Source organism: Branchiostoma belcheri, unplaced genomic scaffold (assembly GCF_001625305.1).
Source record: "Branchiostoma belcheri isolate BF01 breed outbred unplaced genomic scaffold, Haploidv18h27 scaffold4, whole genome shotgun sequence".
NCBI classification, from domain to species: domain Eukaryota; kingdom Metazoa; phylum Chordata; class Leptocardii; order Amphioxiformes; family Branchiostomatidae; genus Branchiostoma; species Branchiostoma belcheri.
This window is the reverse complement of record NW_017804020.1, coordinates 73,616-87,778: the sequence shown is the minus strand read 5'-3', so window position 1 is coordinate 87,778 and position 14,163 is coordinate 73,616. Positions and strand designations below refer to the sequence as shown.

At 40.7% G+C, this 14,163-nt stretch overlaps 1 protein-coding gene across 1 annotated transcript in view; it reads left to right on the top strand.

The window, feature by feature from the left end:
• The window catches only part of LOC109476869 (arachidonate 5-lipoxygenase-like), a 34,205-nt gene that overhangs the window by 7,292 nt on the left and 12,750 nt on the right, over positions 1–14,163 (top strand). The window contains exons 2-8 of the mRNA XM_019777885.1: positions 9,038–9,633; positions 9,932–10,292; positions 10,747–11,148; positions 11,727–11,905; positions 12,430–12,599; positions 13,215–13,351; positions 13,784–13,828. Coding sequence (XP_019633444.1) covers positions 9,047–9,633; positions 9,932–10,292; positions 10,747–11,148; positions 11,727–11,905; positions 12,430–12,599; positions 13,215–13,351; positions 13,784–13,828 — 1,881 coding nt within the window. The 5' untranslated portion in view covers positions 9,038–9,046. The remainder of the gene's footprint in view (positions 1–9,037; positions 9,634–9,931; positions 10,293–10,746; positions 11,149–11,726; positions 11,906–12,429; positions 12,600–13,214; positions 13,352–13,783; positions 13,829–14,163) is intronic.

Here is a 14,163-nt window from a genome sequence, read left to right as displayed (position 1 = left end):
GTGACGCCCAGATACGGATGGATTTTTGTGGTTGCTAAAGCCTGACCACAAAACTGGTAGCTAGTTGCATGTGGTGTTCGTTTGTTTGTTATGTGCATAATGTAGCATTTTTCGGGATTAAACTGCATGAGCCATTTGCTTTGCCATTCTTCCAGGGTGTTCAGGTCTTTTTGGAGAAGTTGTGAGTCGGTCTGTGTAGAAAGCTCTACATACAATAGACAGTCATCGGCAAATAACCTCACATTTGAGTCAAGCTGATCTGGTAGGTCATTTATATACAAGAGAAAGAGCAATGGCCCCAGGACGGTTCCTTGAGGGACCCCAGACGCTACTTTAACTGGAGCCGACGCCTTCCCTTCAACCACTACTGTTTGCTCCCTGTTGGTCAGGAAAGCCTTTAACCAATTCAGCGTAGGGCCTTGGATTCCATAATACTCCAGTTTTGAGATGAGCCTGCCATGGGGGACTTTATCAAAGGCTTTAGTGAAATCAAGTATTGCTAAATCTACCTGCCGTTTACTGTTTAGTGCGCCAGCTATGTCATGGACTGTTAGTATAAGCTGTGTTTCTGTGGATCGTTTGGCTCTGAATCCATGCTGGTAATCTGTTAATATACTGTAACTTTCTAGGTGCTTCATGATTTGGCTATGGATAATATGTTCAAGTAGTTTGCAGGATATGCAGGTCAGTGAAACAGGTCTGTAGTTGCTGGGGACCGCTCTATCTCCTTTTTTAAAGATGGCGCATATATTTGCATCCCTCCAATCTTTAGGGATTTCTGCAGTGTTTAGCGAGTGTTGGAAAATATTGGTTAGAACAGGCGCGATTTCACTAGCTGTCAACTTGAGGTGTTTTATGCATTGCCTTGTCAGAGTCATAGTTCAGGGATAGCCTATGGCGATTACGCCTCGGCGACATAATATGTGCCATAAAAAGGACATGACAGAAGTTGTTTGGTAACTTTGGGTTAACGTCTCCTTCAGTCTCAGAAGTGGTCTACGCAATTGTTACTGCTGACGACGAAGTGGGGTTATCTTCTATAATTTTATCAGCAAGGTATGAATTTTCTGCATTCACTTTTGTTCCGAAGGAAGTCTAAGGATATCAAGTCAGTTATGTCTGTTTATCGTGTCTGCTATGACTGCTGGTGTCCTACTATTAGAATGGGGCGGGTTTACTAGCCTAGTGTGGTGACGTGGCAGTTCTCTCAGACCCATTTTAGACATGTAGGAATATGTCCCACGAAAACCGTGTCGTACTCCGTAGATGTGAGAATAAACTAATGGAATAGTTTAAAACTAAAGTATTATAAACTGATGGAAGTTTAAAAACTAAAGTACTAGTATTACACCAGTTTGTAATCAAACCTACAAAGCAGGGCGATATCGTAGTAAGGGTAAATAAATAACATCGTTGGTGCATCGTGTACTGTATGTTACAGGAACTTATCTAAACGCGTTGAAAGAGTCCTAAAAAATTGAATCTGAGGAAACGAAATTGCACAGTATGGCATACGGAGAAATTGAGACGCAATGTGTTGCAAAGAAACCCTGTCGTTTCTCCGAATTGCTTAGTTTAGAAAATATTTCACCTTTAAAAGCGTGAAAACCCAAATACTGATAAAGGTAGTTGTATATTGTTGGATAATTAATTTTTTACTACGTGTAGAAGAATCTTTTTCTTTTAAAAATGTTATAATATTCTTTATCGTGTTTTTCAGTGCAGTGTTTTATGCATTGCCTTATTTAACAAAATCTAAGGATAAAAAACGCCTGTAACAAAACACAACAAAATGTCATGTGCAGTGTAAAGTTTACACAGGGTACAAATTATAACGATGTGTAGGTTTTCCCATGTATATCTACTTGTGAGTTCATGTTAAAATCCCGTGGTCGTCGCTTCAATGTTGTGTAAACTTTACACGGGGTACAGGTTATAACCGTGTCCAGGTGGTCGAATGTAGTTTTAACATTTGTAGCTTAAACTAGAGTTTAGGCAAACATGTGTACTTGTGTGTAGTTTTGACATTTGTAGTTTAAACTAGAGTTTAGACAAATATATCTAATGGTTGCTGGCAAGTCATGTGAAAATCCTGTTGTTCTTGTGGCAAACAAAGGTGGTCTTGTACAGCTGACTTATCACTGGGTCAAAGGTTACATAGCTTTCACCTGGGATAAGACTCCGCGTGGTGATACCATGAGTCTGAATATTCAAACATTGGTGTAACCGTGAAACAATTACGACCACGCGCAATCACTGCCAACTAGCGCCGCCACCACAGGGCCCAATGACAAACATGTCGTATAATCTGTTGGAACCTTTGTGTGTGTGTGTGTGTGTGTGTGTGTGTGTGTGTGTTAGGTGAGTGTATGTATGTGTGTGTGTGTGTGTGTGTGTGTGTGTGTGTGTGTGTGTGAGTGTGTGGGTAAGGTAGATGAGAGAGGTATAGAAGGTGGTGGTGTTGGGGCTTGTCATGTCTCTCTGTGTGTGTGTGTGTGTGTGTGTGTATGAGTAATGTAAAACAGAGATAGAGTTAGAGATGGCGGTACGAGGGAGGGATTTGTTATTTCTCTCTCTTTCTTTCTCTGTGTACGTGTGTTGCTCCACTAATAGGGCGTCACCAACCTCACCAACAATGCCCTATAAGACCTACGGGGTGAATTTAGTTATTTTTTCTTCTTGAATATGCAAATAAGGTCCACATTTCGATAAATCATATGAAAGATTCAAAGTCTTACCTTAGAGCTCTGTTCTACCCCTGTGTATCCTTGTTATGCATTAGTTATGTGTTGACCTTTCTTATGTGTAGATGTGAGAATAAACTAATGGAATAGTTTAAAAACTAAAGTATTACACCAGTTTGTAATCAAACCTACAAAGCAGGGCGATATCGTCGTAAGGGTAAATAAACAACATCGTTGGTGCATCGTGTACTGTATGTTACAGGAACTTATCTAAACGTGCTGAAAGAATCCTAAAAAAATGTGAGGAAATGAAAGTGCACAGTAGAGCAAACGGAGAAACTGATTATGAGACGCAATGTGTTGCAAACAGACCCTGTCGTTTCTCCGAATTGCTTACAGAAAAAAATATTTTCACCCATAAAAGCGTGAAAACCCAAATAGTGATAAAGGTAGTTGTATATTGTTGGATAATTTATTTTTTACTACGTGCAGAAGAATCTTATTCTTTTAAAAATGTTATAACATTCTATATTGTGTTTTTCAGTGCAGTGTTTTATGTATTGCCTTATTTAACAAAATCTAAGGATAAAAACGACAGTAACAAAACACAACAAAATGTTGTGTGCAGTGTAAAGTTTACACAGGGTGCAAATCATAACGATGTGTAGGTTTTCCGATGTAACTTATATGTACTTGTGAGTTCATGTTAAAATCCTGTGGTCATCGCTTCAATGTTGTGTGAACTTTACACGGAATACAGGTTATAACCATGTCCAGGTGGCCGAATGTAGTTTTAACATTTGTAGCTTAGACTAGAGTTTAGGCAAACATGTGTACTTGTGTGTAGTTTTGACATTTGTAGCTTAAAGTTGAGTTTAGACAAACATATCTAATGGTTGCTGGCAAGTCATGTGAAAATCCTGTTGTTCTTGTCGGGCAAACAAAGGTGGTCTTGTACAGCTGCCTTATCACTGGGTCAAAGGTTACATAGCTTTCACCTGTGATAAGACTCCGCGTGGTGATACCATGAGTCTGAATATTCAAACATTGGTGTAACCGTGAAACAATTATGACCACGCCCAATCACTGCCAACTAGAGGCGCCACCCCAGGGCCCAATGACAAACATGTCGTATAATCTGTTGGAACCTTTGTGTGTGTGTGTGTGTGTGTGTGTGTTAGGTGAGTGTATGTATGTATGTGTGTGTGTGTGTGTGTGTGTGTGTGTGTGTGTGTGTGTGTGTGTGTGTGTGTTAGGTGAGTGTATGTATGTGTGTGTGTGTGTGTGTGTGTGTGTGTGTGTGTGTGAGTGTGTGGGTAAGGTAGATGAGAGAGGTATAGAAGGTGGTGGTGTTGGGGCGTGTCATGTCTGTGTGTGTGTGTGTGTGTTTGTATGAGTAATGTAAAACAGAGATAGAGTTAGAGATGGCGGTACGAGGGAGGGGTTTGTTATTTCTCTCTCTTTCTTTCTCTGTGTACGTGTGTTGCTCCACTAATAGGGCGTCACCAACCTCACCAACAATGCCCTATAAGACCTACGGGGTGAATTTAGTTATTTTTTCTTCTTGAATATGCAAATAAGGTCCACATTTCGATAAATCATATGAAAGATTCAAAGTCTTACCTTAGAGCTCTGTTCTACCTCTGTGTATCCTTGTTATGCATTAGTTATGTGTTGACCTTTCTTATGTGTAGATGTGAGAATAAACTAATGGAATAGTTTAAAAACTAAAGTATTACACCAGTTTGTAATCAAACCTACAAAGCAGGGCGATATCGTAGTAAGGGTAAATAAACAACATCGTTGGTGCATCGTGTACTGTATGTTACAGGAACTTATCTAAACGTGCTGAAAGAATCCTAGAAAAATGTGAGGAAATGAAAGTGCACAGTAGAGCAAACGGAGAAACTGATCATGAGACGCAATGTGTTGCAAACAGACCCTGTCGTTTCTCCGAATTGCTTAGTTCAGAAAAAATATTTCACGTATAAAAGCGTGAAAACCCAAACAGTGATAAAGGTAGTTGTATATTGTTGGATAATTTATTTTTTTACTACGTGTAGAAGAATCTTTTTCTTTTAAAAATATTGTGTTTTTCAGTGCAGTGTTTTATGCATTGCCTTATTTAACAAAATCTAAGGATAAAAAACGACAGTAACAAAACACAACAAAATGTTGTGTGCAGTGTAAAGTTTACACAGGGTGAAAATCATAACGATGTGTAGGTGTTCCGATGTATATCTACTTGTGAGTTCATGTTAAAATTCTGGGGGTCGTCGCTTCAATATTTTGTGAACTTTACACGGGGTACAGGTTATAACCATGTCCAGGTGGTCCAATGTATTTTCAATATTCGTAGTTTAAACTAGAGTTTAGGCAAACATATGTACTTGTGTGTAGTTTTGACATTTGTAGTTTAAACTAGAGTTTAGACAACATATCTAATGGTTGCTGGCAAGTCATGTGAAAATCCTGTTGTCGTTGCGGCAAACAAAGGTGGTTTTGTACAGCTGATTTACACTGGGTCAAAGGTTACATAGCTTTCACCTGGGATAAGACTCCGCGTGGTGATACCATGAGTCTGAATATTCAAACATTGTTGTAACCGTGAAACAATTATGACCACGCGCAATCACTGCCAACTAGCGCCGCCACCACAGGGCCTCTACATAGCTTTCAGCTGTGATAAGCAGGAAGGTAAAGGTTGGGGAAACGGCGGCACTCACGAGATCGAGGCTCGTTACACGCAAGGGACGATGGGTAGACTTCCTGGTTGCAACGTCTAAATTTCTCCTGTCCTACAACTTGTCTCAGCGAGTTTTTGAGTCGTGATGGTTGATTTCTTACAAATTTTGTACATATCATTGCTAAAATATGTAAACAAAATGGTACAAAACAGTTAATACATTGGATTTATGAAAAGAGACACAACAAGTCATTCCTAGCATAATTATAATGGTTCTCGTCAAAATGCATGTATGTGTCTATAACCTTCCAATAAATTACGGTATGTCTTATCAGAATTGATCCTACCACATACACATGTCTTTGGATATCAAAAAATAGAACATTATACTGCCAACAATGCAATGGCTTGACAATGTAGCAATTCAAGGTAATCTGGTGTCTTAGGCAGGGTTGAACTCCACCTTCCTGGTGCAGAACAAACCAGTACCTCCCTTGGTCCTGTACTTCAACTAGAAAATAAAGAGAATAATAATGAGATAGAAGTACCAGTTTCTTTTCTTTTTGCAGAAAATTAGTAACTGAAATACTGTCAAAATTCAGAGAGCATCACATAACATTGCATGGATAATCCTCTGGTACATGCATTGCATTTCTATTCATACACTATCAATGACTTTGCATAGCTTTTTCCAAGTTCATACTACATTATGGGTTCCTATGCCACAATAATATTACTGGCAGTGCAGCTCATAGGTGGTCATAAGTGTTTACAATAAGATTCAGACATTCATGAATAACATTTAGTTAGCATTTACCGCAGGTGGGGGAGGGGGGACCTGGCCAAGGCAATTATGTGCATCATTCTGCATATGCTAATGTGGTTAAATAGCATGTAATTTAAAATGGCATTGCAGCATATGCTAGAGGAATATATCTACTACTATCTTACTTTACTTGGGAAAATATCATTTGTTTGTTTAGGAGGTCTCCTAAGGTTTGTAGTTGATATTCAAAACAATATGGCTGATCAAATTTTAAACATCTTTGAAAGTGTAAAATTATTGATCAAAAGTATGTAACTTTATAATAACCGGGAATATGTTGGAGTGAGATATGTTGTCATGTTTTATTTGACCTTGAAAGAAATCTTCTGTGTTCTTTGAATAAATGCCAGCACTTCGAATTCAAGTTAACATACTGTAAACAATATGGTTGACAAAATTTCAGGTAGCTTTGAGAGTCTATATTTTTAGATCAAATGAATGGACCACTTCAATATCTGGAATAGTTTTGGGGTACATATGTAGTTATATTTTATTTGGCTTTGAAGAAGATCATTTGATATTTTTGAATTTATGCCAGCATTTGAAGTTCACATACTGTATACAATATGACTGGCAAATATTAAGCAACATTGGCAGTCTATATGTCTTGATCAAAAATAATCACCTCTACAAAACTCCCAAACATGCTGTAGTTATATATGTACTGATGTTTCATCTAATTTTGAAAACAATCCTTTAAAAGTTTGGAATTGATCCCATTTCTTGAAGTTCACACAGTGGAAACAGTATGGCTGCCAAAATATTGAGCAACTTTGACAGTCTATATCTCTAGATCAAAACTAGTGACATCTTAAACATTCCAGAATATGTTAGAGTCATGTATGTACTCATGTGTAATTTTACTTTGAAAGAAATCAGTTGAGTTTTTATAAATTTATCCCAGTTCGTGAAATTGACACAGTGTAAACAATATGGCTGACCAAATTTTGAGCAACCTTGACAGCCAATATTTCTGGATCAAAAGTCATGATCTCTTTGATATTTCAGCACATGTTGGATTGATATAGCTATTCAACATTCATTTTACTTTGAAAAAGATCATGTGATATTTTGGAATTCATCCCAGTGCATGAAGTTAACACAGTGTAAACAGTATGGCTGACCAATTTTTAAGCAACTTTGACAGTCTATATTTCTGGATCAAAACTAGGTACCTGTTTAAAATCCCAGGATATGATTAAGTGATATATGCAGTCATGTTAAATTTTACTTTGAAAGAAATCAGTTGTGTTTTTTGAATTTATTCCAGTGCTTGAAGTTGATACACTTTGTCAGTGGGTGGGAGGGGGGCGAAATGCACACTGGACTTCTCGACATCGGTTTGACCGAATACTTTATTTCATGTTTTCAATGCTACAAGGCTCCTAGTTGTAGTAATGGCGAATGAAGTTAAAACGGGATTTTAGACTACCGTACTCTTTTAGATCGAATTTTAAGGTCGTCAGAGGCCACTGGCTGCAGTTTGCGAGGACAAAGGTTCCGAAACAGGGCAATCGGCTTCTTCCATATGTACAGATGACATGAAAGATAAAGCACCCATATATCCCCCGTCTGTACGTACCTGACATGTAGTCTTGCATGGCCATCCTGGTGAACTGTGGTCTGTTTTCTAGCATGTACTTCATGAGCCGCCATCTTGCTTGGCGGCCATTTTGAAACAAGCCTAAATATCCCATAAACCAATCGCTGCCAACTGGCGTTGCGTCAAACAGAGGTGGTTTTGTACAGCTGATTTGTCACTGGGCCAAAGGTGACACAGCTTTTACCTGTGAGAAAATAACAGGGATTGCGGGAAACAGTCACTTTTTTTTAAAACCAGGAATATGTTCGTAATACGCTGTTAGTTTAGTGTGTCCGGAATACGCCCTACACATGAACTGCGTACGCTGCTATTCGCAGGGAAGAATGTGTTGCGCACTGTTTATGCTTTGGTGCAACTGGAAAAAAAAGAGGCTCCGCCGGGTAGTTCTCAGGCTGCTTTTTGGCGAGGCACTTTCGGCCGTGACCCTTACGTGGCTCCGGCGCCGGACACCCTGCGGCTCCCGGGCTTTTTTGGGGCTAGGCGGGGACCCGAGATGAATTCAGTTGACTTCACATGCTGTTGTCACATTTCCTAACCGGGGCCCGCCCAGGCGTTTTCGATTAACGAAAAATCAACAATTTATATCAAGAATATATGATTCCCATTATTATTTTTGTTCATCTTTTTTGTGCTTTGTTGTCTTTTATATCATATTTTTCGTTCCATAAGACCATCCGGCCTGGCCCTGTTGGGAAATGTGACCTCAGCATGAATTCTATATCTACGCGGGCCCCGCTTACAAAAAGACTATGACCTAATATAACCGTCATTTTACCGAGAGATACCCCCCGGTTGCCGGCAGTCCACCGGGACAAATTTTATACGTCAGAAGCCAGCCGGGGACCGCGGCCGGGGCTACATCCCCGACGGGAACCAGTTCAATTAGGCCCTAAGCATGACGGGGGCCATTCGCACCTCCAAGTATTTAATGCGCTAAATTCGTCATCTTTTCGCAATACGTTTGTTACACATCACTCAAAGTAATAGATACATTTCGGAATTCTGTTCGTACGGCTGAGTACTACAGAAATGTCAATAGGCAAATCATGCGGATTGAGGATACGCAGGTGTGTGACACGGCCCTTCCTCACAACTAGTACGCAAAGTACATTAAGTATCTGACCAAGCAGGTGTGTACAGAATACTGTAAAACTGTAAAGTATAAATTTTATAGATGTTTTAACTGTGTCCATCTAAAAATGCAGCAATCAATAGATTTCCTTTTATTTGGCATATAGCTGATAACCATGGGCAACCTGCTCGGAACCCTTGAATTGCTGGGATGGAGCAATCATTCGTTCACTCCAAATCGCGAAGAGGATTTCGTGGAGAAAAACATCGGTTTTCCGTGCCGTGTGGTGACCGGAAACAAGGCTGTGCAGTCCGTCTTTGACATCGACCTTTTCAGGAAGGAGGAGTTCTATTTTGGCGTAGCAAAAATCCAGAAGGATTTCACAGAAGGTGTTTGTCCAAGCGTTACGTCCAACGGCGAGATCCACGAGAAAAACAAGGGGTTTTTGGTGGAAGTCATGTCAAAGTCTTTCGGGGAGATCCCGGCATCAACCGCTTTGTCCGTGTTGTCCAACATCTCTCAGTGGGGAAGTCAACCAATAAGCGACTTCGAGACAAAGGTGACGACAATAGTAGCAGATGCTTTCCTCTCTACGATATTCGGGAAATCAACAACGCCTTTTACCGCTGACGAAATCAACGTCTATGCCGAAAGTGCGATTGAATTAAGGTCAGGCATCTTAGAAGCAATAGTGGGAGAGGATCCCAACAAGGGGCGCCAGGCATTGCTGTCTATCCTTGGGAAAATAAAGACATCGAAGAGGTAAGTGGCACTGGAAGAAAAGTTGGATTTACCGACGATAGTAAATGTCTGTAAAGTCGGGTAAAGTTTACTTTGTAAACAAATCAATCAATTTATACCAGACTTTACAATGGTACTAAAAAGTTCGCTAATTTCGGACCAAGCAATAGTAATAAATGAAATTAACGGAGTTGACTTTCATTTACTAACCACTAAAAAGTCCGATACTGTTTTTAAAAAATTACCGACTGTGTTTGGAATGCAGTAAGGCAATGGTGATGTGTTCAATGCCTACAAATCATCTTATTTGTAATCAAAGGTATGACGAACTGATGGATCTTGGCAAGTCGCATGGATTGGGAGAAAAAGAGGCAACGGGGCAACTGCTCTTCTCAGTATTCTTCAATGGGGTTGGCGGCATCAGTGCAAATCTGCTGGCATCTTTCGCCCGCTTGGACACCATCAGCACAGAGGACCGGGAAGAGCTACGGGAGGAAGCGCTTGCCGCCCTAAAGAAACATGGAGGCCTGACCCGTGAGGCCCTGAGAGAGATGCCGAAGATCGAGAGCTTCGTCTTGGAAGTGCTGCGAGCCTGTCCCAGCCCAGACTTCTTTAGCACCATCGCGACACGTCCAGCGACTGTCAAGTACACAACGAAGAGTGGTCAACATGAGGTGGAGGTAGGTGTTTAACAAAAGACAGAGTTATAAAAGTTTATATTAAGTGCAATCCATTTTATTTTGGAATCACATAATTAAAAGTACCACAATGACCAGTAGCGTAGACAAGTAGCGACAAGCATTATATGTTTGCTTTAGCCAGCCTTTTTTAGCTTTAGTTCGATCTCTCCCTGACAAAAAGAGAGGACCAGCAAATGTTCTTTCCGGTAATTCATAATGACCTAACGTAATTAGATAATTTCAGCGTTGGGTGAGGCCTCTGCTAGTGGATCACCACATACCGCCGCTCAGACATGAAAGGCTGGCATCCAGGTTAGGTTTGCTTTGGTGCTCGTGTGTGTGAGTCAAATTTTACGCTTTGCAATGCTTCAAATCCATCATATATTACAACTCTTTCTAGTTCACCTGCTCTGTAGTTCAGTTATAGGACCTCTTCATTTGTTTGTTTTTCCAGATCAAGGAAGGTGAACGTGTGTATGGAAGTTCCTACTGGGCACTGAGAGACCCCGCCGTCTTCGACAAACCAGACGACTTCGTGTGGCGCAGATTTCTCGGCCCTGAGGGTGCAGCACGCCGGGAACACCACGTCACCTTTCACGGCCGACTCACGGATACACCCGCGGCCAACAACCACATGTGTCCCGGTAAAGATGTCGCGCTTTCCGTGATAAAAGGCAGCATCGCCATTTTCAACACCTTCTTTGGATGGGAGCTCCAGGACCCTCCGGTGTGGACGGGGACGAAGATAAATCGCTTTGGACGACCTGACAACGAAGTGAAAATCAAGTCATTCTGGATACAGCACTCTAAAGACTTGGAGGAGATCTTTCCATCTCACATCGACGACATCCTTGACGTACGTTAACAAAATTTTACATGGTTTCCATCATGATAGGATTTTGTAGTTTAAATGTCATAGGAAGCGGTTGAGTGATGGGTGATGACCCTTGATATGCCTTTGACCCAGTGTTGACATCAAACTTTAGCGAAGCCACGTGACAAGTCTCACCGGGTCAGTCTGTTGAAGAAGTTCTAGGTGATAGAGTTGCTTTGTGTTGGATCAGAAGTTTTAACCTTCAACATGTTACTACCAACACAGATGGACTTTCATGACAGTGAAAACGATATTAATTTTTTAAGACCTTATACCTTCATGACCAGTTTGACAACTGTACAAGAGTCCCCATTACTGTTACTGTAACTTCAACAGCTTGAACCTAAGACATGCTGAAAATTGGACGTATAGTAAACGTCAATCACTCGAAGATTTTTGTAATCAACGTATTTCAAATGTCGGTGCAAAAACGTTACAGAATCCCCCTGACCTTACCTGCACTTAGGTAGGCAGAATAGATCGATCTCTAGTAAACATAGGGAGGCCAATGCTCTATTTCTGAGGATAGATCACGCTATTTTACCATCGTGTATTTACAGGACATTGATGAGGTTAATGGCATCGACGTGTTGGTCAAAGCGAAGACCGGGACGTACAGCGGTGCTGGGACAAATTCAAACGTCTTCATCCGCCTGTACGACGACAAAGGCCACCAGTCCCGTCAGTTGCTGTTGGATGTGTGGTGGAAGAATGACTTTGAAAAGGGAAGTGAAGGGCAGTAAGTTGAGTTATGTCTTTGATACCTTATATTTATCTATTGTTTTTTTTGTATCAACGCCAGCATGACAGGCAGCCGTGACAATACAGGGCTGAAATTCGATGCTAGTTTAAAATCATTCATTAGAGAATCGTTCAGGTTGTAATCATGTCAAAAATGACAAGTTAAACACCCCACCTTAATACGAAATAATAAAAAAAATAACTAAATACAACTAGCCTCAAATATTTATGTTTACCTTTTTGTTTGCAGAAGGAAAACATATTGTTCTCTTCCTCTTTCCTTCTTCTCCAAACACCTACGGTCATTGACCTGGACCAGACTATGTCACCATGGTAACTGATTTTGTAGCTCGTAGCAGACACCCTGTTGGGGGTGCTCATATATATTACACATGAATGTGTTTGAGTAACATAAATGAATAAATCAAGCAGTAGTTTGTTAGGCTAAACTATGTGAAGGTAAACATTGAGCATTTGCTTTGCTACATCTCTAGTACTAGTATCCTGTACATGTGCTCACAGGTACCCACTTAGGGATGTAAAAGTGGCAGCACCGATTCTGCAGATGGAGTTATGGCGGGATGAAACCTGTCCTGATGATGACTGGTACTGCGACTCGGTCTCTGTCCAACTCAACCCGGACACCAACGGACCTACTTACGACTTCCCTGTCCATCGTTGGATCAAGAAAAGTGAGTCGTTCAAATTTATAACAATAGTTTTAGTGAATGTCTTGTTTATTATCGTAAGTTTTTTCTGTTAACGTCTATGCTTTAGCTGGTGTGTTATGCGGTTATACTGGCTATACTGAAAACAGACCTGCGTTTTCCCTCTGACACTTGGAAGCTAACTTCCGACAGCTTCTGGGATCTAGCTTCCTGTGTCTGACCTTTTGTGGACTGTGGTTAGGGAATTTTTCCACCCACGAGCTGTCACTTAATAATTAACTGGACAAACACACACACAACACACACACACACACACACACAAACACACACACACACACACACACACGCACTCAAATTCAATTTAATACATCTGTACACGGAGGTAAATATGTATGTCACTGTATCTTGTCTCGTGATATATCAGATGGAGATTTATAGCTGTACCAATGTGTTCCTACATATTTACTATGTAAATAGGCTTGATACAGACTCTCATAATTCAATTTTAGCATGTGTCTTTTTAAAACGTTCACACAATATGTTAAGGCACTGCATCCGTGCATTACGTGATGTGTCGAGTGATTGTGCTTTAGAATGATAGTTTAAAAAAAGGTAATACCATCTCATGCCTATCCACAGATGACCACGTGTGGCTGATTCCCGGTGACTGTGAGCTTCCTCAGAACGAACTGAACCCCAAGGACCGCGCAGACGAACTGCTGTTGATGAAAAGGCGTTATGCATCTGAAAACACAATCCCTGGACTGCTCCCCATGGTATGTACACTTATATTTTGTCTGCCACACAAATTCTATTGGTGTCATTGCATCCACCTACGAAAGGACTGTTTTAGGTTGCTGAGTGGTGATTTTGTGTCACTGCTTGTCCTAACAGCTTTGGTTTTATGGTGGAAGGAGGAGATTCTGACAGTCGATTGACAGAAAGGTGGTGTAGAATGAAAAGTGTGAGCATAGGAAGTGGTGTAATACCCAATTAGATTACATAATACAAACCCCTATGGACTTCTAATACATTCATTCTATTGGTTCTATTTCTGGGTGCTGTTGGATATAATGGCGATGTCCAATGAAGACGCAATGAAGACTGACAAATACTACTAGCTAGTAGCTGACTGGCGTGATCAAAGTTTATAGATAGCAAATAGGTATTAAGTCAAACTATGTAAACATTTACTACATGTTTTTTAGGTGAAGAAGTTGCCTCCGGAGGAACGTTTCTCCCTGTGCCGACAGGTGCGTGACACTGTCGAAAAACAATTACATGCAGATTTGCTTTGTGTTCCTTTTGTATTAGTATTGTACGGTCTGAAAAACGCGTATTTAAATGAATTTCACGCAGCATTATATATACAAATGACCACGTGTGGCTGATTCCCGGTGACTGTGAGCTTCCTCAGAACGAACTGAACCCCAAGGACCGCGCAGACGAACTGCTGTTGATGAAAAGGCGTTGTATAACTTATAAACCAAGTTTATCATTTGCACATTGCCAAACACTTTTTTTGCGTCTGCCAAAAGAATTAACGGATTGCCAGAACATCGGCCTGTCTAATTTTCCCTCCCTCCCT